Source organism: Apodemus sylvaticus, chromosome 12, assembly GCF_947179515.1.
Source record: "Apodemus sylvaticus chromosome 12, mApoSyl1.1, whole genome shotgun sequence".
Taxonomy (NCBI): Eukaryota; Metazoa; Chordata; class Mammalia; order Rodentia; family Muridae; genus Apodemus; species Apodemus sylvaticus.
In genome coordinates, this window is record NC_067483.1 from 29,829,409 (window position 1) to 29,851,627 (window position 22,219).

General features: G+C 37.3%; 1 protein-coding gene and 1 pseudogene across 1 annotated transcript in view; both read right to left on the reverse strand.

Moving 5' to 3' along the window:
* Window positions 1-22,219, reverse strand: part of Dpp10 (dipeptidyl peptidase like 10) — a 794,281-nt gene that overhangs the window by 39,514 nt on the left and 732,548 nt on the right. The window contains exons 14-17 of the mRNA XM_052200993.1: window positions 14,794-14,885; window positions 14,162-14,209; window positions 8,934-9,055; window positions 7,525-7,572 (exon numbers count right to left, since the gene is read on the reverse strand). Of these exons, the coding sequence (XP_052056953.1) occupies window positions 7,525-7,572; window positions 8,934-9,055; window positions 14,162-14,209; window positions 14,794-14,885 (310 nt within the window). The remainder of the gene's footprint in view (window positions 1-7,524; window positions 7,573-8,933; window positions 9,056-14,161; window positions 14,210-14,793; window positions 14,886-22,219) is intronic.
* On the reverse strand, window positions 19,780-19,902 carry LOC127697965 (uncharacterized; annotated as a pseudogene).

Here is a 22,219-nt window from a genome sequence, read left to right on the forward strand (position 1 = left end):
ATCAAGACTTCATGAGACCAAGGGCCTCTTCTCCCATTGATGCCTAGCAAGGCCATCCTCTGCTACATATAAGGCTGGAGCCATGGGTCCCTTCATGTATGTGTACCTCCTTGGTTGGTGGTTTAGACCCTGGGAGCTCAGGTTGGTTGATATTGATGTTCTTATGGGCTTGCAAACCCCTTCAGCTCATTCAGTCCTTTCTCTAAATCCTCTTTGAGGACTACATGATCAGTTCAATGGTTGGCTGTGAGTATTCACCTCTGTATATGTCAGACTCTGGCATAGCCTCTCAGGAGACAGCTATATCAGGATCAGGCTCCAGTCAGCATGCACTTGTTGGCATCCACAATAGTGTCTGGGTTTGGTGACTGTATACAGGATGGATCCCAGGTGGGGCAGTCTCTGATGGCCTTTTCTTCAGTCTCGCCTTCACACTTTGTCTCCGTAATTGCTCCCATGAATATTTAGACCACATTCCATTTGCTTTATTCACCTCCCTTTCATTTCATCCATTTTCATCATCTACTTATTGTCTTAAGGTATGAGCTTCCCTGCTGGTGTTGTTTGCTGTACTGGGAATAGTCCCCAGTGCTTCACCAATGCTGATTGAGCAACTTATCACAAATTCCATCCTCAGCCTCAGAAACCAAAAGAAGAGATCACATTGTACCACAATCAATTATTTTCAGTTTATCCCATTGAGTTATAACTTTTATGTATGATCCTTTTCCCAACAAATTTCTGCTTATTAAATATCTTCCAAATAACAGAGATTGTAGATACTATGTTTTCTGATCTTCCTAAAACTCAGCCAGTCTGTGCTATTTAAATGGCAGCACATTTTTAAAGAAGTCATCATAGTATTTCATAATCAATGATATAAAGTATGAATTCATATTTCAAAAAAACTGATTACATTTTCATTTATGTATTTAGTGGAATGTGCGCATGTGTGCATAGTCATGTGCGTAGAAAGGCACATATATGCAGGTTAGAGGACAAAATTTGGGAGGTCTTTCCTACAGTCTTATATGCCTGGGGAATAGATCTCATAAGCTTGACAGCAGGTAGTTTGACCCACTGAGGCATCTTACTTACCCAAAAACTGAAAAAAATCTTACTCTGTATAGCCCATTAACATTAACCATTCACATTTTCAATACTATTATAAAAGCACACTGAGTAGTTCTAGATAAAACAACTACATTTTGCATATATAAGATGCCAGGAGCACTAGACAATGTTGTTAGTTCAAACTAGTTGACATTAATGTTTGCTAAATTTTATCATTATACTTTTAAATATAAATCATATTTACTATTTTGTTTTATATATGTGCACTAGATTATTGTGTCACAATTAATAATTAAGTTAATGAATAAGAGCATCTAGTGGGACCAACATAGGAGGATTATAGAAGTAATTTCATATAACTTATTAAAAATTACCAATGGGGGGAACATAATTACAAGTAAACTAATTACATCACTATAACAGCAGTTGGAGTTGGAATTTTTTCTATTATATTAAATAGAATTAACTTACTTATAAAATAAATATCTCTCTGTGAGCACAGAAAACTCAATTATAAATTTAAGAAAACAAATTTAAGAAAGATGTAAAACATTTCAAAATCTTATGGGCACCCCACTAACATCTGGAATACTACTCAGTTATTAAAAACAATGAATTCATGAAATTCCTAGGCAAGAGTTTGGAACTAGAGAATGCCATCCTGAGTGAGGTGACCCAATCCACAAAGAACACACTTGGTATGCACTCCCTGATAAGCAGATATTAGCCCAGAAGCTTGTAATACACGAGAAGCAAATTAACATATCAAATGATGCCCAAGAAGAAGGAAGGCAAAGCTCCTGGCTCAGTGCAACAGTGTAGGAGAATGCCAGGATAGGGAAGCAAGCTTGAAGGGGTTGATTGGGGAACAGGGGGAGGAAAGAGGGCTTATGGATCTTCCAGGGAGGGGGAATCCTGGAAAAGGGGATCATTTGAAATGTAAATAAAGAATATATTGAATAAAAAATAGTATGTCACGCCATAATGACCATAAATCAGAATATAGGTTTTAGTAAACATGACCTGTCCTCATTAAACAATATAAGATGGAGTAATGCTAAGACATTTAGTTAAATGTAGATAATGGGGAGCAATGAGAAGATACTGAGAATAGATTCATGTGAAATAGCACAGTGTGAATGAGTTGAGAAAGGTGATAATAATTGAGAAAAGAATAAACAGGAAGTAAGTGAACGTGATGGAAGACAGACGAAGAGAGACAGAGAAGGCTGGGAAGAAAGAGACAAAGTAAAAGAAACAGACACAAATGAAGTTAGGGATGGAAATGTCTGCATGGGCAAATGGAAGGTCAGGAAAGCTATCCCCATCACCTCTCTCCCAAAAACAGTGGAGGTGTACATCCCCCAAAGTCAGACATTAGAGGCAGAAAAGTGTTTAATGGGAAGTCCCAATAATGCAATACTGTTTTCATTGTAAGAGGAAGAAAAGATATACAGATAGGGAGTTTTGCTCCACATTCTTGCTATGGGACACACTACTTGTCCTAGGAACTGACAAGAAGAATGCCCATCCCCTAAGGTTGAAGCGGTGGGATGGACCTGTCCATGGACAGCAAACCTTTCAAACAGTGAGACTGCTGTACACACCTCACACAATGCTCCAACTGAGTCAATATGGACAGAAATAAAGAGAAAGGATTGTTTCAAACATTAACATGGTAAAAAAAAACTGTAGTTGTGTAATATATGAAGTCCATAATACACAGAATAAAACACTTGGAAAATATTAAAAGAGAAACAACAAAAACAAACATCACCTGAAGGATTCTCATGAAAAGGAAAGAACTCTAAATATTTGAGACAATTATCATGTGTTTTGTTGTTGTTTTATTTTTGAGACAGAATCTCATGATCCCAGATTAATCTTGAACTTGCTACCTAAGCAGTCTTGAATTTCTGATCAACTTGCCTCTATGTCTGCAGTGCTAGGATCACAGAAATAAATCATCATGCCCAAGTTATATGGTGATAATGATTGAACTTGCCACTTTATTTATGCTAGGAAGGTATTCCAATACCTTAATTATATCCCTGGTCCCTTCTTGTAGTTTTATATAACATACAGTCATCACTATCATTGTTTTATAAATTTATACTTAGATTACTTTTATTCAGTTTTTTTCCTTGCCTCTTTCTTTCTTTCTTTCTTTCTTTCTTTCTTTCTTTCTTTCTTTCTTTCTTTCTTTCTTTCTTTCTTTCTTTCTTTCTTTCTTTCTTTCTTTCTTTCTTCTTTCTTTCTTTCTTTCTTTCTTTCTTTCTTTCTTTCTTTCTTTCTTTCTTTCTTTCTTTCTTTCTTTCTTTCTTTCTTTCTTTCTTTCTTTCTTATTAGGTATTTTCTTTATTTACATTTCAAGCATTATCCCCTTTCCTGGTTTCCCCTCTGAAATCCCCCTATTCCATCACCCCTCCCCCAGCTCACCAATCCATCCCCTCCCACTTACCTGTCCTGGTATTTCCCTACACTGGGACATAGAGCCTTCATAGGACAAAGGAGATCTTCTCCCATTGATGCCCAACAAGGCCATCCTCTGCTACATATGTTGCTGGAGCCATGAGTCCCTCCATGTGTACCCTTTGGTTTGTTTAGTCCCTGGGAGCTCTAAGGGTACGGGTTGGTTCATATTAATGTTTCTCCTATGGGGCTGCAAACCACTTCAGCTCCTTTGGTCCTTTCTCTAGCACCTCCACAGGGGACACTGTGCTCAGTCCAATGGTTGGCTTCAAGAATCCACCTCTGTATTTGTCAAGCACTGGCAGAGCCTCTCAGGAGACATCTAGATAAGGCTCCTGTCAGAAAGCACTTGTTGACATCCATAATAGTGTCTGGGTTAGGTAACTGTTTATTGGATGGATCCCCAGGTGAGGCAGTTCTGCATGGCCTTTCCTTCAGTCTCTGCTCCACATTTTGTCTCTGTATCTACCCCGTGGGTATTTTCTTCCCCCTTCTAAGAAGGACTGATGTATCCATACTTTGGTCTTCCTTCTTAAGCTACATGTCATCTGTGAATTGTATCTTGAATATTCCATGCTCTTTGACTAATATCCACATATCACTGAGTGATATGTGTGTTCTTTTGTTATTGGGTAAGCTCACTCAGGAGGATATTTTCTAGTTCCATCCATTTGCCTAAGAATTTCATGAATTATTTGTTTTTAATAGCTGTGTAGTACTCCATTGTGTAAATGTACCACATTTTCTGTATCCATATCACAGTTGAGAGACATCTGGGTTCTTTCCATCTTCTGTCTATTAAATAAGGCTGCTATGAACATAGTGGATCATATGTGTCCTTATTACATTTTGGAACATTCAACTTTAATTGCCAAGAAGAAAAAGAAAATATAAAAACGAATGGCTGAATTTTTGTTATGTTCCTAAATGTTTGTTGCTCTTTATATTTCTGATTAAAAAAACCTGTGAGAGCCTCTTCCTACACAGTGATCATTAAAATAAAGCTTTTGTTTTATTAATTTATTAGGAAAGATAGTGATATAATGTTTTATTTATGGTTTTTGTCATATTCTTTAGGCAGTAGTATTTTTCACAATTTTCTTTCCAAGGCATGTTTTACTTCATACTGCTCAGAGAACAGGTAAGATTGCCTCATTGATGTTTCTATTTTTAACCACCCACAGACCCACTTGTCATTACATAAAAAAAAAAAACTTTGTCTTCCTAAATAATTGTCCCTCAAAAGAAAAGCAAGCACCTGACCTTGGTTCACTCAGCCAACTGAAAAACCGTACATTTTGATCAAAAGGCAATCTGAATTGATTTCTTGGTGGGAACACTATCAATATTTTATAACTTTTCAGGAAAATGTTCTATAATTTTCATCAGTGTTATAAAAACAAGGCTTTGCTACAATGAGGGAAAATTAAATACATATCTCGTAAAGACTTTTCTTGGAGTCATTCTTTGACAGAGATTAAATAGGAAATGTGACATGGAGAGCTGCCACATCTCATAGGTTATAAGCACATTTTCTACTGTAAATGCATTTGCCCCTTCTTCTACAAGAAAATGACCTTTAGTGCTCTTAGTTGCCATGCTTCTGGTCTCAGAAGAAGGTTATGATGGAATAATCACATACAATAATTTTCTATCTGCAAAATTAAAATTTCCTTTCTATTTTTTTCTGTCTGTACTTGGATACAACATTTATAAGTAGATTCTCCAAACCTGTTGCCCTGATTGACAAAACTTTTGCCATTAAATGCAGGCATGGGCTGCTTTAAGAAATTTGCTATTTCTATGAATTATGCATATTACAGAATTTAATTAAAGTCATAAGTTAGTGCTTCCAATTAATCTCAATATAGGATAACTTAACTCCTACATATGTTGCAATGGACTCTATATATGTAAAGAAAGAAACTGTTTACCACTGTCCAAAATAATTTTCTTTGCTCTGAGTAGTAACTAGATTCAATCATCTACTGTACCTTCCTTATGATAGGTTCTGAATATGGGGATAAAGAAGAAAATAGGAATTGAAATAGATAATGGCTTGATCCAGCATTGTTGGGGAATACCAGGACAGAGAAATGGGACGGGGTGATTGGGGAATGGCTGGAAAGAAGAAGTCTTATAGCGCATATGGGGGGGGGGACTGGGAAAGGGGAAAGCATTTGGAATGTAATCAAAGAATATAGAAAATAAAAAAGAAATAGATAATGTGCTATTTTTCAGCCATACAAGAAAACAACACTAATCCAGGATCCATCTTCCAGGGAACAGGTGGCAAATTTCTATAAGGTTCAAATGGTTGATTATGGGCTGCCTTTATTTCCTTAGAATGGCACCCGCTCTCCAGTTTTACACATTTATACCTATATGACCACCTAAAGAAGATTCCTGCATTGCTAAATGTGACTCAGGATAAAACCATGACAAAAAATTATTCTAAACTCATATTGTCTCATTTGATTTCTGGCTCTGTGAAGTATTCATATAATCCTAGCTAAGTCCTGTCACTTGTCTGCAATTTCTTTACATGTAAAATAATTAAGAAAATAAATTATCTCAAGAATGTTCTCTAAATGAAATAAGTTAGCCTATGAAAAATTATTATTAACATTAGATAGCATGTATGGTTGGAACATAAATGGTAAAGAATGAATACTCTTCTTACAGAAGATCTGAATTCAGTTCCCAACACACTTACCAAGCAGCTCACAACCAGCAGTGCAAAAGTCAATTTCTAGAAGATGTGACACACTCTTTTGACCTTTTCTAGCACTTGGACAAACAAAGCATATGTTCACATTTATATAAATAAAAGTAATTTAAAAAAATTAAAGCATAAGAATTCTGACTTGGTAAATTTAGATAACAAAGGTGACAGGGTACTGGAGAGATGGTTCACCAGTTAAGCATGCATACTGCTCTTGCAAAAGACCTGAGATTGCTTCCTAGTACTAACACTGGACAACTCACAACTGACTGTAAGTGCTATTCCAGCAGATCTAATGCCTACTGTCTCCATGGGAACTGCTGTAATCATATAATGCATGTGAATACATGCATATAAGCATATAAACATGCATTAAGCATATAAATATACATACATGCATACACATAAAATAAAAAGTGAATTAGAAAATCTTGAAAGAAAATTGACTTTATTATATACTTACTCATTTACTCTATTTCAAGTGTTTAATATTCTATTTTAAGTTAAACACATAACCATCTCATCAATGAGGCTCTGCTGCATTATTTGATAACATGCTTTGAGAATAAAGTTAGCTGAACATACAAATGAAATAAATGGATGTATGTGAATATATATGTATTTATTTATAATATATGTGTGCATATATAGTACAAATACAATAAAATCAACCACATAAATGTTTTATAATTTTTCTAAATATTTTATCGCTATCTCTAAATTTGATATTACCTTAACCAATAGAATACAACATGTTTTCTTTTGAGATAAAGAAGGGAACTCGTGACTCTTTACCTCTTGATCAAACACACAAATAGTGTTTTCAAATATATATATTTGTGACCTATGAAATGTCATAATGTCTACAAAAAGCATTGGAATTGAACATGACCTACATGGGACTGAAGGAACGATCTCAAATCTCAGTGGCAAGTAAGTGGGGATGCCCATAGCTGTCAATCTTTATTCATGGGATTTAGATTCAGCAACTCTCTAGCTATAATGTAAGCTGTAAGATGATCAAACCACTCACTCTACTGTTTTCCTAGCATATGTAAAAACAACTTAAAGCCCTTTACAAAGCATTCCTTGGGATGAAGATCCCTTTAAGAAAGGTTCTTGAGAGTACAAAACAAAGAATGAAATTGCAAAACAAAAACAAGCAAACAAACAAAAATCAAAACCAAAATCCTCTACTTTTCCCAAGAGGAAGGCCAAGTATTATTTTCAAACCTGCCTTCTCTGGTACTCACTTGATGGGTTGTCTGTGCTGTGAAGGCTGACCACTGGGACCCTTGGACCTAGAATTTAAAAATATACATATAAAGGTTTTTTTTTTTAAAAAGATGGCTGAATATACAAAGGTGTTTGCCACCAAGCCAATGGTGAAAAGAGAGAACTGACTCCTAAGTCTGACTTCCACATATGTATCACGCCATGTATACATACATACATACACACACACACACATACATATATACATATAAGCAAATAAATAAATATCTTAAGAACATCTAAGTCATGCTTGCCATAAAGACTACATGACAAAGTTCCTTTCTCCAAATGGAAGTACTATATATTTAAAAAACAATGAAACAGAAACTAAACAAATGGAACTCATGCCACTCATTGCATTTCAAGGAGATGTTTGAAATAATTTTTGTCTTTGAGAAGCAAAATACCAAATTTAAGGGAAAAAGATTATTTTTATTATATTCCTGTAAGATTTCTCTAGATACATCCATGTGATGCTATGGTGTGATGTCATAAGACAAAAGGAGTAAGAGGTGGGGGACATTGCTCAGCGCCAAATGAAAAGGAACAGAGGAAGTAAGTTCTTACAAAACCCAAATCCTTATATGAATGAGTATGGGTGTTCTGGGTAAACATGTTCGTGTGTGTGTGTGTGTGTGTGTGTCTTTGTTTGTGTGTGCATGCACGAACATGCAGGTCAAGGTCATAGACAACCTTGTGCATGGCTCTTCAGATGCTGGTGATGTTTGATTTTTTTGAGATAATTTTACTTCCTGACTTGAAATTTTCTAAGTAGGTGATTTTAGATGTCAGGAAGCCCTCTGGTATCTACCTGCCTCTCTTCCTCAGCACAGGGATTATAAGTACATGTCATCATACTCAACATTTTTAAAACCGACTTCTGGGAACCAAGTTCATGTCCTCATTCTTACAAGGAACGTGTTTTCCCAATGCAGCAGGCTCTTTTGTCCCCATTGATCCCTATCTCCTAACATTAAAACTACTTCTTCTTAGGAAGACATTTTCTGAAAAGTAGGTAAATTATGATTGTACTGTGGTTTTGTCAAGACAATTGCCTACCTCTTCGCATATCCATTTTGATATATACCCACTTTAATTTCTAAAGATTTTTATTTTGAGCATACTAAAGAGGTAGCTCAGCAGTTAGGGCATATATTATCCTTCAACAGAATGTGAATTCAGTTTCCAGTACTCAAGTTGAGATTCTCACAACCACTTACTCCAGCTCCGGAAATCTGATGCCCTCTTTTGGCCTCCTCTCAGTGAAGTAAATAGTGGACTAAGCTTCAAATCTCATGAAATATAAACACCTATTAATGATGGTAATGTAAATTGGTTAAACCAAATGTGTGCAGTGAATCCTATTGAAAAGCATATACTGTCTAACCTTCACAAGATAACAAGAAATGTTGATTCATGGGACTAAAGCTGGCATCAAAATATGTGCAATCTTCTTTCATAAAGTTGCATGAGATGCAATTGCGATTCAATTGTCCCTCAGTAGAAGCACTAGAAAAATAAAACAAAAATGAGAAATATTGTCAATATTTGAAATTTATGGCATCAACATTTAAATCCATTCAAATAGAAAAGTTGCCAGACAACTCCTGTGAAAATTTCTTGTAACTTATGATTCATCCAACACATGCAAATTCACTTTCCATTATTAAACTCAAGAAACATTCACTTTTTTCCTGGGGAATAACAATAATATTATGTGCACTAATGTAAGTAGCAGATGCATATAACTAAATACACCAATTCCCATGGGATTCAATATAATTTATTGTTAACTACAATTCCCCTTTTAATATTTATTTCATTTTTATTTATGTGTATGCCTATTTGTGCATGTGCATGTATATGTAAATGCCTGAGACCAGAAGAGGGTATCAGGGTTCAGGAAGCTGAACTCTAGTCCTTTGCAAGTGCAGTACAGAATTTAAATGTTGAGGTATCTTTAGTCTCTACATTTTTTTTTTTGTATTAGCAGTCTAGAAGAAAAGTAGCTCATAGAGGCAGAGATAAGTAATCCTCAATAAATATCAGCCAAAAAGATGAATAATTTTTTTCTAAATCTCTCTAAATGAAGGTCATGACTTTGTAATCTCAACAGTCTAAACATTAGAATTCACTATCCTCACTTGTTTTACTAAAGATGGGCACTGAGATTTTTGGTAAAGAAACTGCACTGCGCATGAAAATATGTGAAATTCAAGGTCAATGCTGTAAGAGCAACATTGTCAGTAATATGTATGCTTTCTTTTCCCCAAAAGGAGAGGAGTACTCATGATGGATATACTGGGGAGTTATTGGCAGCTAATAGCTCCTGGGGGAAGGAGAGACATTTCCTTCTGTGGTTTAAACACTCATAAGTTGCCCACGTTCCTGTAAATAACCCTAACAAAACTTTCTCCATCTCTTTATGTGTCCAATTCTTTCCCCAACACACACTGCATGATAGTAGCTTGAAAGGAGAAAGAAGATCAACAGGAGTGACAGAGGCCAAGGGAAGTGAATATGATTTAAACATATTATATGCATGTATAAATATGTCATACTGACATTATTATGCACATTTAATATAAACTAACTAAAGTTTAGTTGAATAACATTTTTTCAACCACATTTTAGATTGGGCCACAATTTCAATAGGGAATAGTAACTATATTGATTTTGAAAAAGAGAAGAGGTAGTAGAGTGGACACAAGGTTAGGTGAAGGAACTCAGGTTTGTGTTACTCATAACCCTTCAGCATCACTGCTTCATACTTGCAATGCTGTGTGATCATCACAATCCACAGGCACACTGGGCACCTAAAAACTCACTGTGTGATGCCTTCTGAGATAATCATATACATTTATTTGAATGAAGGTTATAAATTTTGTCATTTCAAACATTTGGGGACACAATTCAGTTTTATTAGATATATCTGCAGTGATGTCCGACCATCATTCTAGAGAAAGTAAGTGTCTGGATTGCATATAGTTTACTCTGGGTTGGCAACACTAAGATTTGAAGTCATTGTCGTTCTGTCTACTTCCATAAAGCTTTCACATTCAAGCTCCATAGAGATTCACACTTCTATTTAAGACTTATTTAGTGTGTGTTCATATGAAATATGCATATGGATTTAGGAGTAATCTCCTGTGCCTGCATGTGAAAGAGCCAAATCCTGATATTTTGTTACCCTCTATTTCCCCTTTCCGTATGTTTCTGAGATAGGGTCTCTTACTGAAACTAAAGCATCCTATTTCAGCTGTACTGTCTGTCCCAAAAGCTACAGGAATCTTCTTGTGTGGCCATCCATTCAGGACAATGATTACAAGCATGCATAGCCATTCTTAGTATGGGCACTCAGGATCAGAGCTCAGATGGTCAGGCTTATACAATGAGCCCTTCATCCACTGACTATATCCACAGCCCTCTTTTACACTACTCAGATTATGACATTCCTGAAACTCCCCCCCCAAAAATACAATGCTTTTTTGACAAAAAATACTAATACTGGATTTGGTAAGAGTTTTGATTCCTCAGTTAATTACATCAATGACTGATCTGCTTACAGCTCAAGCAAGACACTGACTGAGTTTTCTGGGTCAAATTCCATTTTACAGTCAAGCTAACTGGCACTCCATGAGCCATGTAAGAGGACATTTGTTGACACTATATTCTTTTTATAGCAAGTTCACTGCACTAGTCCAGGTCATGGGCCAATTGAATGCTATGGTACAGTTACAAGACAAGCAACTATACACATCTAAACAGTTGATGTAATTCAAGTCTCAGCTAGGCTAATAAGAGCAGAGAGTCCCAAGTAAATTCATCCACTGACCTTGACTAGTGCTTATCTCCAATATTCATTTATTTTGGAAGTTTTTGTTTCTTTGTTTTTGTTTTTATTGAAAAGGCTAAAATATAGTGTGCCTCTCTAAAACATTGTTCATGGTGGTGAGAATGTTAGTTTTCATTGTCAACTTCACATAACCTAGAGTCTTAATAGTGAATTATATAGATTAGGTTGATCTGAGAGTTTACATCAGAGGGATCTTTCTTAATTGTGTTGAAGCAAGAATACCAATCATGAATGTGAGAGATGCCATTCTTCAGGTGTGTGCTCCTGTGTATGTACATGCTTGTAGATATTTCCTTAAATTGGTTTCTATTTCTTTTGACAGTCTCTCTGGAAACAAGGAGCTTGCTTAGTCTGGCTAGTATAGCAGGCCAGCTTGCTCTGGGAACCCCACATGTTCACCTCTCCAGTGCTGACTTTTTCTTCTACCTGGCTTTTTTCATAGGAGTCAGAAATCCCAACTCCAGTCTCCATGCTTGCAGTGGGCACTTTATATCCCCAGTCTTCTATATACATTTTTACTTTCAAAACAAAAAGTGTTGGCTACTTGGTAAGGAGAGGTAAAACTTCTTCAAACAGGGTGTATTTCCACTGAGAATAAACCACAGCGTCCTTGACATGTTTTAAAACTAGTGTGTGAAATGGAAATTAGAAAGTGCATGTAGAATCCAGAAATAATAGGCCCTTTGCCTGCTCAAAATATAAGTCTTGTAAGGTCCTGTTGAAAGCTTGCAGAATGAGGAGACATTTTAATGTTGAATAGTTGAGTTCTTAAGCCTTTGATAAATTTAATTACACACTTAGACATCCTGGGCAGATATGAATATTCATATATGTATGGCTACATTTTAGTTAAACAAGGAACCTTCTATACTCAAATAAAGCTACTTTCTCTAACAATCTCATTTACCATTATGAATCTCAAGAAAATGAGAACAAACAAAAAAGGGAAAGAAAAATAGAAAGAAAGAAAGAAGCCTTTGCTTACTAGAATTTGTATTCATCAACCCATCCATCATACTATTATGTTATATAGGAATAAATTATATTTGTGTCACATTGATTGATGTAAAAAATGCTCAACATGAGATGGTGCAGAAGAAATTATTGCTAGGAAAATATGAAAATGTCTGTAATGTGTAGAGGTGAGAAAAGTAAGCCTTATATATGCACCAAAACCACCGTGAAACTATAAAAGTGAATAAATAAAATGAAGAAGACACACAGAAACCTCGTGTCTGGAAATAGTCTCCTTGGCTCCCAGAGGGTCACAGACGAGAGACCGAAGAAAGCATGTGAAGTTCTTTGTGAAGAGTTTGGCCATATGAAAATTAATGGCTCTGCTATGTGTGCAGACAGGAGCCTTTCATAACTGTCCTCTGAGAGGCTCTGTTGAGTATCTGACCAAACAGATGCAGACACCCAAGACAAAAACATTAGATGGAGCTTCAGGAGTCTTGGGAAGGATTGAGGGATACAGAGGAAATAGGGACTCCACAAGAGGACAACAGAATCAACTAAACTGAACACTTGGGGGTCCTCCAGACTCTGAACTACCAAACAAAGAGCATGCATGTGCTGGATATAGGCACCCTCTCAAATATGTAGCAGATGTGCACCTTGATCATCATGTGGTCCAGCAACAAATGGAGTGGTTGCTGTCCATGGATCTATTGTTTACCTGTGTATCTCCTTCCCCTAGCCTGGCTGCTTTGTCTCACCTCAGTGGGAGGGGATGTGCTTAGTCCTCCACTTTTTGTGCCATGATGGACAGGTACACAGGGTGGCGGGACTAAGGCACATTCCCTTTCCTCCCTTCCTTTTCAGAGGAAAAGGGAGAGGAAGGGCATGGAGCTGTATGAGGGGGGAGTGGGATGAGAGGAAGGGCTGCTATCAGGATGTAAAGTGAATACATAAAGTAATGGGGGCAAAAGGAAAACTAGATTCAGTTTTGTCATACCTTCATTGTTGTGTGTTTGCAGTGTGAACTAAATTTCCAAGAAAGAGCATTTGTATAGTTCAATGACTGCTTAAAAGTTCAGTGATTGTGGAGAAGTTATGGTGTTGCAGGATCAGATCCAAATAATCTTGGGCTATTTTTTGCCATTCTAAGAGCCATTTATTGGCAATTTTGTGTATGAACTAACATTGTATGACTAATACATAAATCCTCTTGGAGTGTGATAGACATCTAAATTCCACCAACTTCTAAATTAAAGAATATTATTAGATACTGGCTCATGAGACCTATAGCACAGATTCCCTAGACTTATAATAAGATATCTACCTGAGGTTCCCATGTACCTGAAAAAATATCTTGATTTATGACTGTCTTTTTCCTATTACATAAAAGCTCCATAAAACTGTTACCTTGTTAGAATTCTGTATTTGACACGACCTAAATCTGTGTTTCCTTGCTGTGGCCACTTATATTTGGCTCTGGAATAAACTGTCTTTTCTCCTCTATGAAATAAGAGTCACATCTTTTTTGGTATCCACAAAAGAGATAGATAGATAGATAGATAGATAGATAGATAGATAGAGAATATGTAAACATCATGAAAAAAAATTCTGTTCTATGTGTAGCTTCATAAGTGTCCTGAGTTCTGAGAAAAGACTGAGAGTCTGAGGTTGTCATACTGGGACTGGTTATTACCTTGCCATATTGAAAATAATCTGAGATTTTTTTTCCATGACACAGTCACTTTGTCATCTTAGCCTATGAAAGGCCAACCTGGGGGAAATTAGTTCATACCACCTACCTGTATAGTTGCCTCCCCCGGGGAGAAAATTCTGTGCTCAGAAAGTAACTGTGTGGGGAAAAATAGCGAAAGTGTTAGTGGTAGATTTATTTCCAACAAGCTTAATTTTTACTTGAATTTTCTAACCTGTCAAAAAGACAGGAAGTGTCTGCATTGTTATTCAGACATAGAAATTTGTTGCATTCAGGAAAAATATGTCTTGTGTGTAAAATAATTACCCTGCTTCTTAAGCTTTTACAATGTCTTGTGAGTATGTGGTACAACTGGGTTTGTGTGCAGTGTCTGTGAATGAAGCGGGAATAACAATTTTAAGATGTATTTGTATTTAAGTGTGTATCTGTGTGTAGTTCCATGTGCATGCAGTGCCCATGAAGACCAGCAGAGGGCATCAGATTTCCCTGTGGCTGGAAGTACAAGCAGTTATGAGACTCCAGATGTGAGCACTAGAAACTGAACCTGGTCCTCTACAAGAGTAGTACCTGGTTCAGCTCCAAGACAATGCTTTTAAAGAGAGGGTTATTATTACATGGTTTGCTTGTTTGAGCCACCATGGAACAATTCTCTAATAATAGAAAAAGATAACACTTGACAATGCTGATGGCCAGCCCATGTAGAGAAGCAAAAACAATCACATTTTTTGAGTTGTTTCATCATAGGCCAAGATCCTTATCACTTCCCAGTTTCCTGATGTCAGATGCCGCACCGTAATTTGCTCACTTTTACTCTGCAAAAAATAAAAAATAAAATTGAAAATATTGATTTCTCATTTTTACTTAAGCAGCATCTCCCTGGCCAAAAAAACAAACAAACAAACAAAAAGTACAGGCAGTGTTTGCGTCATCTAATTCTTTCTCAGCCAACTTTAGGCTTCCTACACTAAATTCAAAGACTCATACACATTCTAATAAAGAGACCATGGTGGGACAATGCCTTTGTTCCTGGGCCATAGGTAAATACTGTAGGAAGCACCAGGGAGCCATGCAACTGTGAGCACTCCTGAGGGAAGCACTTGTTTCCAATGTGAGACTTCAATCATTCTCACTGAAACAGGAGACAGCTGTGCAGTTGTACAGCGGCACAGCAAACATTTCAGAAAAAAACTGCTGTAACCAAGCAATGCTATTTCTTCTTCACCTCCCTTATGTGTTTCTTGCTGTAACATTTGGTAGATTGTATAATATTGAAGCCGAGACAAAGCTGACTGCTCCCTCCTACATTTATCGTTCCTCTCCATATGTGTGAGTTATTGCACATGCTCACAGGTTATTTGGGTCCAGCATAGGTTGACCAGCTCAAGTTTGGCCTGTCATTCAGTGTAGATGTGCACCATTTCACTGGGGATTGAACATTACAAACCTTTCATATTAGCTTTGAAATATCCAAAATATTAGTCAAGCCCAGTCATCCGACTGTGCTAAAAAAATTCCAGAAGTTGTCCAACCTTCAGACTGCAACTGTTATTGTCATATTTTCATTCTTAAAGGCTAACTTTCTTTTAGCTCCAGAGGTACATGACTGAGGAAACACCTATGATTGGGGATTTTGGTCAGATGACACATATGTGCTCTTAACCTGTAATGGCTTCCATGTTACTGTTTGTTTTGAAGACTAGAGATCATTCTGCCCCAGTCTCCCAACCGCTGTAATGGACACATGTGCTAGCATGCCTGAGCTAACCTCTTGAGTTCTGGAAGACAGGCATGTGCCAGCAAGAACGGCAAGCATTTGCTTTCTAAAGAATATCCTAATTAAGAGTCAGTTAAGAGGCTTCCCTGACTCTTTATCATTCATGGTTTCTCATTGACACTTATTTTGTCTTACTCTTCATTTTTTGACAAATGGTAATATGCTTTCTTTTTATCTAAAAAATACACAAAGGTTTGGAAGGTTAGCTAGAAAATTAATTCAAGTGACAATGTTTTGAAAATGTTTGCTCTTTTTCCTCTTACTTGATACATCATTTGAAAGCAAGATCGAAAGAGCAGGGTATTTGAACTCTTACAAATTCTAGCATGCATGTTTCTCAGAAGGGTGTGCCCATATAATTTAATCACAATAATGAAAATTCTATTAATTTTTTAAAGTTCATAAATGAGTACCATTGATGCATTGTTCCCACTCATTCCTTTCCCTAGTCAATTCCTATGGACCCCCAATGACCTTTCAAATTCCTGACTTCTTTAATTATTATTTATTATTCTCTCTCTCTCTCTCTCTCTCTCTCTCTCTCTCTCTCTCTCTTTCTCTCTCACGTGCACACACACATGCACACACTTTGTCTTTCTCTCTCACACATATGTATACATATGTATATATGTGTATTTGTGAAGGTATACACATATAGGTATATATAAATGCAACCTACTGGGTTCATTTAACATTGCTCATGTTCACATGTGTTTAATTGACTACTTGAGACCAAGCAGGCGTTCATTCCTGACAAACACTGATTCATCTTTTTTATCAATCATTAATTGACTGCAGCTCTTGATCTTAGGAAGTGGTTCTCTAATGCTGAAGCCTTTTAATATGGTTCCTCATGCTATGGTGATGGCCAACCATAACATTTATTTCATTGCTGCTTCACAACTGTAATTTTTCTACCATTAAATCATAATATAAATGTCTTCTATGCAGAATTTCTGATATACAGATCCTGGAAGTGTTGACACACAGGTTGAGAACTGTTGATCCGGGGACTGTGAGAGATTTCCTTGACCCATGATGGAATCCTTAAGGTCTTATAAAGTAGAAGCTAAGGCTAGTTGGATAGCTCAGTGGGCAAAAGCACTTGTCACACAAGCTTGACGACCTGAGTTTGATTGCCTGAGTCCATCATGAAATGGAAGTACCATGTCCTAAATGTTGTCCTCTCACTTCTACACTTCCTCACATACACAGACCATATCCACACACAAATAAATAAATTTAAAAGATTAAAGTCACAGTTGGCAATAAAATACATCTATGTTCATGTATTAAAGAGGTTATAAACAAATAAAATAGACTGAGGTATGTGGAACACAGATAAATGATACAATGAGATATTCACTGTGCTTAATTATATGTATAAAATAAATTATATATAAAAAAAGTACTTTGGCTTTTGAAAAGTTATAACTGCTGTAGATTTTTCTAAGTTTTATAGCATTGTCCTGAGTGACTGCTACTTGAGGACAATTTCCCAAGACAATTTCTGATTTAAGTATGTACTGAGTATAGATATATGGATGTATGGAGATATTTCAATGTAGAGATGTGGGGGACTTCTCTTGACATCTTTTTGCCAATTCTACTTGAAACAAAAAATGAACACATGGTATATATGCCATTTTGTTTCCGCAGTAACAGAGTCATTCTTCAAAACATTCTTAACCTTCTTGGTATGACATTTACCAGCTTCCTAAATGCTTTGTTCCTGCCCACTTTATTGTGTATGCCTATAACCTCTTTGCTCAGAAACCTGAGGCAGGAGACTCAAAGAAAGGAGGAAAATAATGAAAGGAATCTTGTTTTTATAAATTCTCAGGCCTGTTAGCTCTCTGTATTGATATCATATCAAGTTTGTTGTGTACTATTTGAGATAATAATATGATTTAAGTCTTTGTAGACAAAAGGTACAAATGTGAGGCTGACAAGAAAATCTGTGTGTGTGTGTGTGTGTGTTTTCAGTTAAACACCAAAGGCCAGCATGGAATCCTAAACTATATCAGTCAGCTATCTCCACATGCTTTCACTGATTGCTCCCAGTACAGAGAACTAATATTTCAATATTTTGGCTCATTTACAATGTCAAATTCAAGATAAAAAATGATTTTTTTATACTTGTGAATATTTTCAAACACTTTTGGCTCATAGATTTCTGAGTGTGCTAAATTGTAAGACTGTATAAGAGAGCTATAAAATAAGTAATAAAGTTACACATTTAAAATTAGGGAAAAATCTATTGTAACTATGCTCCATCTTGCATCCTCCCCCACAACAGGGGGGGGAAGTCTCATTGTAGAAGCTGTAGTGAGTCACAGTATGCCCCTCAGTATACATATTTGGCCACACTCTTTTTCTTGCAAATGTTAATTGCAATGGCTTGTTGGTCTGGTTTGAGGTCTCTGACTTCTGGTACTCTGTCAATACTAAAACCTTACCAGGGCTCCTATCTGATATCCCGTTTTTGCCCTGTGTCATGGAGATCCTATAGTTTTGGGTATGTAGGACTGGATCCTTCATGTACTCCAGAAGTTCTCTGATGGGATAGATCTTGGGGTAGGCCAATTAAAAGCCCTGGGAGTGAGCCTAAGAGGTATTTGCTCTGAGTTCTGGCTCTCCTGCTCTCCTGCTCTTAGGGCAGCTCAACAGCAATACACATGCCAATCTACCCCACCAAACCCTCCAAACCAATACCAGCTCTACTGTGCTGACCAGGCAAGTTACATGGCCTGATCTCCTGAATGTTGCAGATGGTTATGGTCAGAGCCATTTCTTCCACTCTCATGACCTAGGGGCCAACTCTCCTGACTGCCATAGGTGGCAACGGGTAAGGGAGTGCTCTCTTCCTTGACAATGTCATCACATAACCAACAAGTGTGTGTGTGGGGGGGGGAGTGGCAGCTCTAGCATGCTCATACCATTTGGCCAGCTCACCCCATTTGCCATTAGGGTCAGCTCTACTTTGGTGCCTGGGTGAGCTACAGGACCCTCTCCTTTGAGTGTTGCAGCTAGTAAAGGACAGGGGCTTTCCTGAACTCATGATCACAGGTTCAGGTCTTCTGTTTTCTGCAAATGGTGAGTGTGGAAGAGGGAGGAGGTTATCTCTCCCTCATCCATATAGGAAACAAGTGCCACGGCCAGATCTTGAATGCTTATACTCATGGAGCTAACTCACCTGCGACTCCCTCATGTGTGGGCTGTTGTTTTCCATGGTATTTCATTTAGTTAGGGGCAGGATCATATCTCTCACTCCCTTGTCCCCAGGGCCACATCTTTCACAATGTTAAGTTGAGCAGCAAGATCAATGTGTTCCCAGGCAGCAAATCAGACCAGGGATGTCTGCCTAGCCTTTTGTGGTAACAGACCCCTGCTACTTCAGGGCCATGACTCCATCGACCCAGATGTAGCCCCTGATGGCAGCAAAGGCTAGGACCCCAGCATGGACCCAGGTGACATCACTGGCTACTTACATGAGGCTTTCCTCACTACCGTCAAGTCACCAGTTCTGCCTCTCTTCTTTGTGCTCATATCTTTCTGTTTCCTTTTCCTTTTTCTGTAGTATACTGCCCATGTCTTCGGTGGTACCCAGGGTCTTTGAGTGTCTGATGTTGTTTCAGGAGCTCTATGACCTACTCGTGCATTATGGGACTGGGTAAAGGTTATTTTGGACATTGTCTGTCCCCCCTCCCAGAGTCTGCATGGCATTGGATTGATGGTCATCTCAGGTTAGCTCGCTGTCCAAACCCTACAATCTTGGTCTAATGGTCATCCCACACTTATTCTTTGCCTGGTCCACCAGAATAGCCCCATGAAATAGTCATCTGTCTCAAGCTCACTTCCATCTGACTGGCTAGCTCCCTGCCTGATCCTGCAGATGATGGAGTTGTGGTTGTTCATTTTTATCCCCAAAGTTTGGTAGGCTACTAATCATTCAGATGTTCACTTATCAGAACACTGAGCCCCTCTCTCTTCTCTTCCACCTACTGATACATCTGTAACACAGCAGCCACACTTGCCAAGTTTCTAGAGGCAGCACACTGACTCTAAGCAATACCTTCGAAACCAGTCAGAATTTGTCAGATTATTACTGAGCACATAAAAATAAATGCAGAGTCTTGATTATGTCATACAAGGATATTTCTGAATCCCAGGGAGTTTTTCAAATGCTTTCAAAAAACAAAGTCACAGAGAGAGAATTTATATTTTTCACACTGTATGTGTGCATGCTCACACACATGCACACTCCATGGCATATCTGTAAAAGTCAGAGGACAATCTGTAGGAGTCATGCCTCTCATTCCACTATGTAGGACCTAGGGATTGAATTCAGGATATCATGCTTAGCCACAAGAAGCTGAATCAGGTGATCTCTCTCTCTCTCTCTCTCTCTCTCTCTCTCTCTCTCTCTCATAAAGGAATGCAAAGTAACCAATGTAGAAAAGAATACAAATTTTTATTACACAGAAATACGACTTTTTGTTAGTCCATATGTCTTCAATATAAATTTGGCAGAATAGAAACCCTGGGTGTAGACATGAGCCTGGGTGTAGTTCAGAGAGAAGCTACAGTATGGAAATATATATTCAATTCAACTCTAACTTTAAATTCAGAATAAAACAGGGAACAAGAATAAGATTTCATTCATTTTCTGAAGCAGGATGGAAATCTAGAATAGAGTGGCTTTAGAGCAGACTAGATATGTGGCATACACCCTGAATTGATGATGATTTTTTTCTCATGCAAAGAGGTAAAATCTGAGACAGGCATTTTTATTCATAAACTGGAAGCATGTTGGCACATTTAGCAATGCCTTGTATTTGTTACCTGATAACTTCCTGTTTATTCAAATATCTGATATTAAATTCTGCCCAAAGTTTACAGTCATTAAATAAGGGAGATGCTATACTACTTAAAAATGTCATGCATTAATTTACTGTCTATTCATCACAGGAAATGAACTCATTGTTTTCAGACAATGTCCTAATCAGACAGAGTAGTGAAATTTAATGAAAACCTTTTATTAGGTTGATTAGGTGATAGGATTATGAATTTCAAGCATGTGATTCTCTACAGTACTTCTAATCAATAATGGAACTTAATAGTGTTCTAAGTGGAATTGTCAGCTATCCTGAGTGAAACTGTGAGCTACTGTATAGACAAAGTGGCCAAATGTAACAATGAGATTTTTTTTATTTCACTCAGTTTGGGAAAATGACATTGCAGCTGCTTATCCTGAACAATCTGGGAACTCAGCTCAACCCTCTCTGAGTGGGAGAGATATTGGGTAGGTTAATCTTGATTCTCAACATGACACCATTAAGAATCACCTAGGATACACTATCTGGGAACTGTCTGTCTATGAGGCAGTCTCTAGATTGTGATAACTGAGGAAGGAAGATGCTCCCAAAGTATGGGCATCTCCATCATGGGTGGAGTCCTGCAGAACATGAGCTGAGTAGCAACTTTCACCTTTCTCTGCTTCCTGACCATGACTGTGACCAAGACTTGGCATTTCAGCTGCTGCCATCATGCTCTTCCTCTTCTTCTTGTATCATTTTTTGGTTTTTCAAGACAGGGTTTCTCTGTATAGCCCTGGCTGTCCTGGAACTCACTCTGTAGATCAGATTGGCCTCAAACTCAGAAATCCTCCAGTCTCTGCCTCCCAAGTGCTGGGATTAAAAGCATGTACCACCACTGCCCAGCCCTCTCCAGCTTCTTTAGGGATGACAAGTATAATGAAGAGGGCTCTCCAGTAATTTTCCAGCTCTTTGGGACCCTACTAGAACTATTGAAATGCCCTAGCAAAAGCTGGATGCTTTACCTTTCCAGTGTGAGACAACTGTTTCTAGACGTCCCACTGTATCATAAGGGCAATCTCATAAATACACATTTAATATGAACTTATTCTATCATTCTGTTCCTGTAGAAAACCCTGACTAATACTTATAACTCTTTGAACATTTAGAAGTGAATTCTTGTATGGTAATTAAAATAGAAGTGTTTGTGAACAAGATTGCTTGTCTAAGAATCTACCATCAAAGAACAGAATAACTTTAATGATGAAAATGTATTATTCAAAGCAAGCATAACAAGTCTGCTTGAGTGAATGAATGGCACAGATCGATTAAAATTACAATTTAGAATATGCTAAATGCAAAATATTAAGAATTCCATTAGATAATATCAGAAAAATTATATATCAGTCTATAATTCTGAAAATCTAAATTATATCGATTGAAATTTTTTAAGTCTCATTTCATGTAAAAAGGAACTGTAAATATATGCATCAATTTATGAAAAGCTCATTAAAAGAAATGACAGAACACCAAAGCATTTATTTCTTCTTTCATT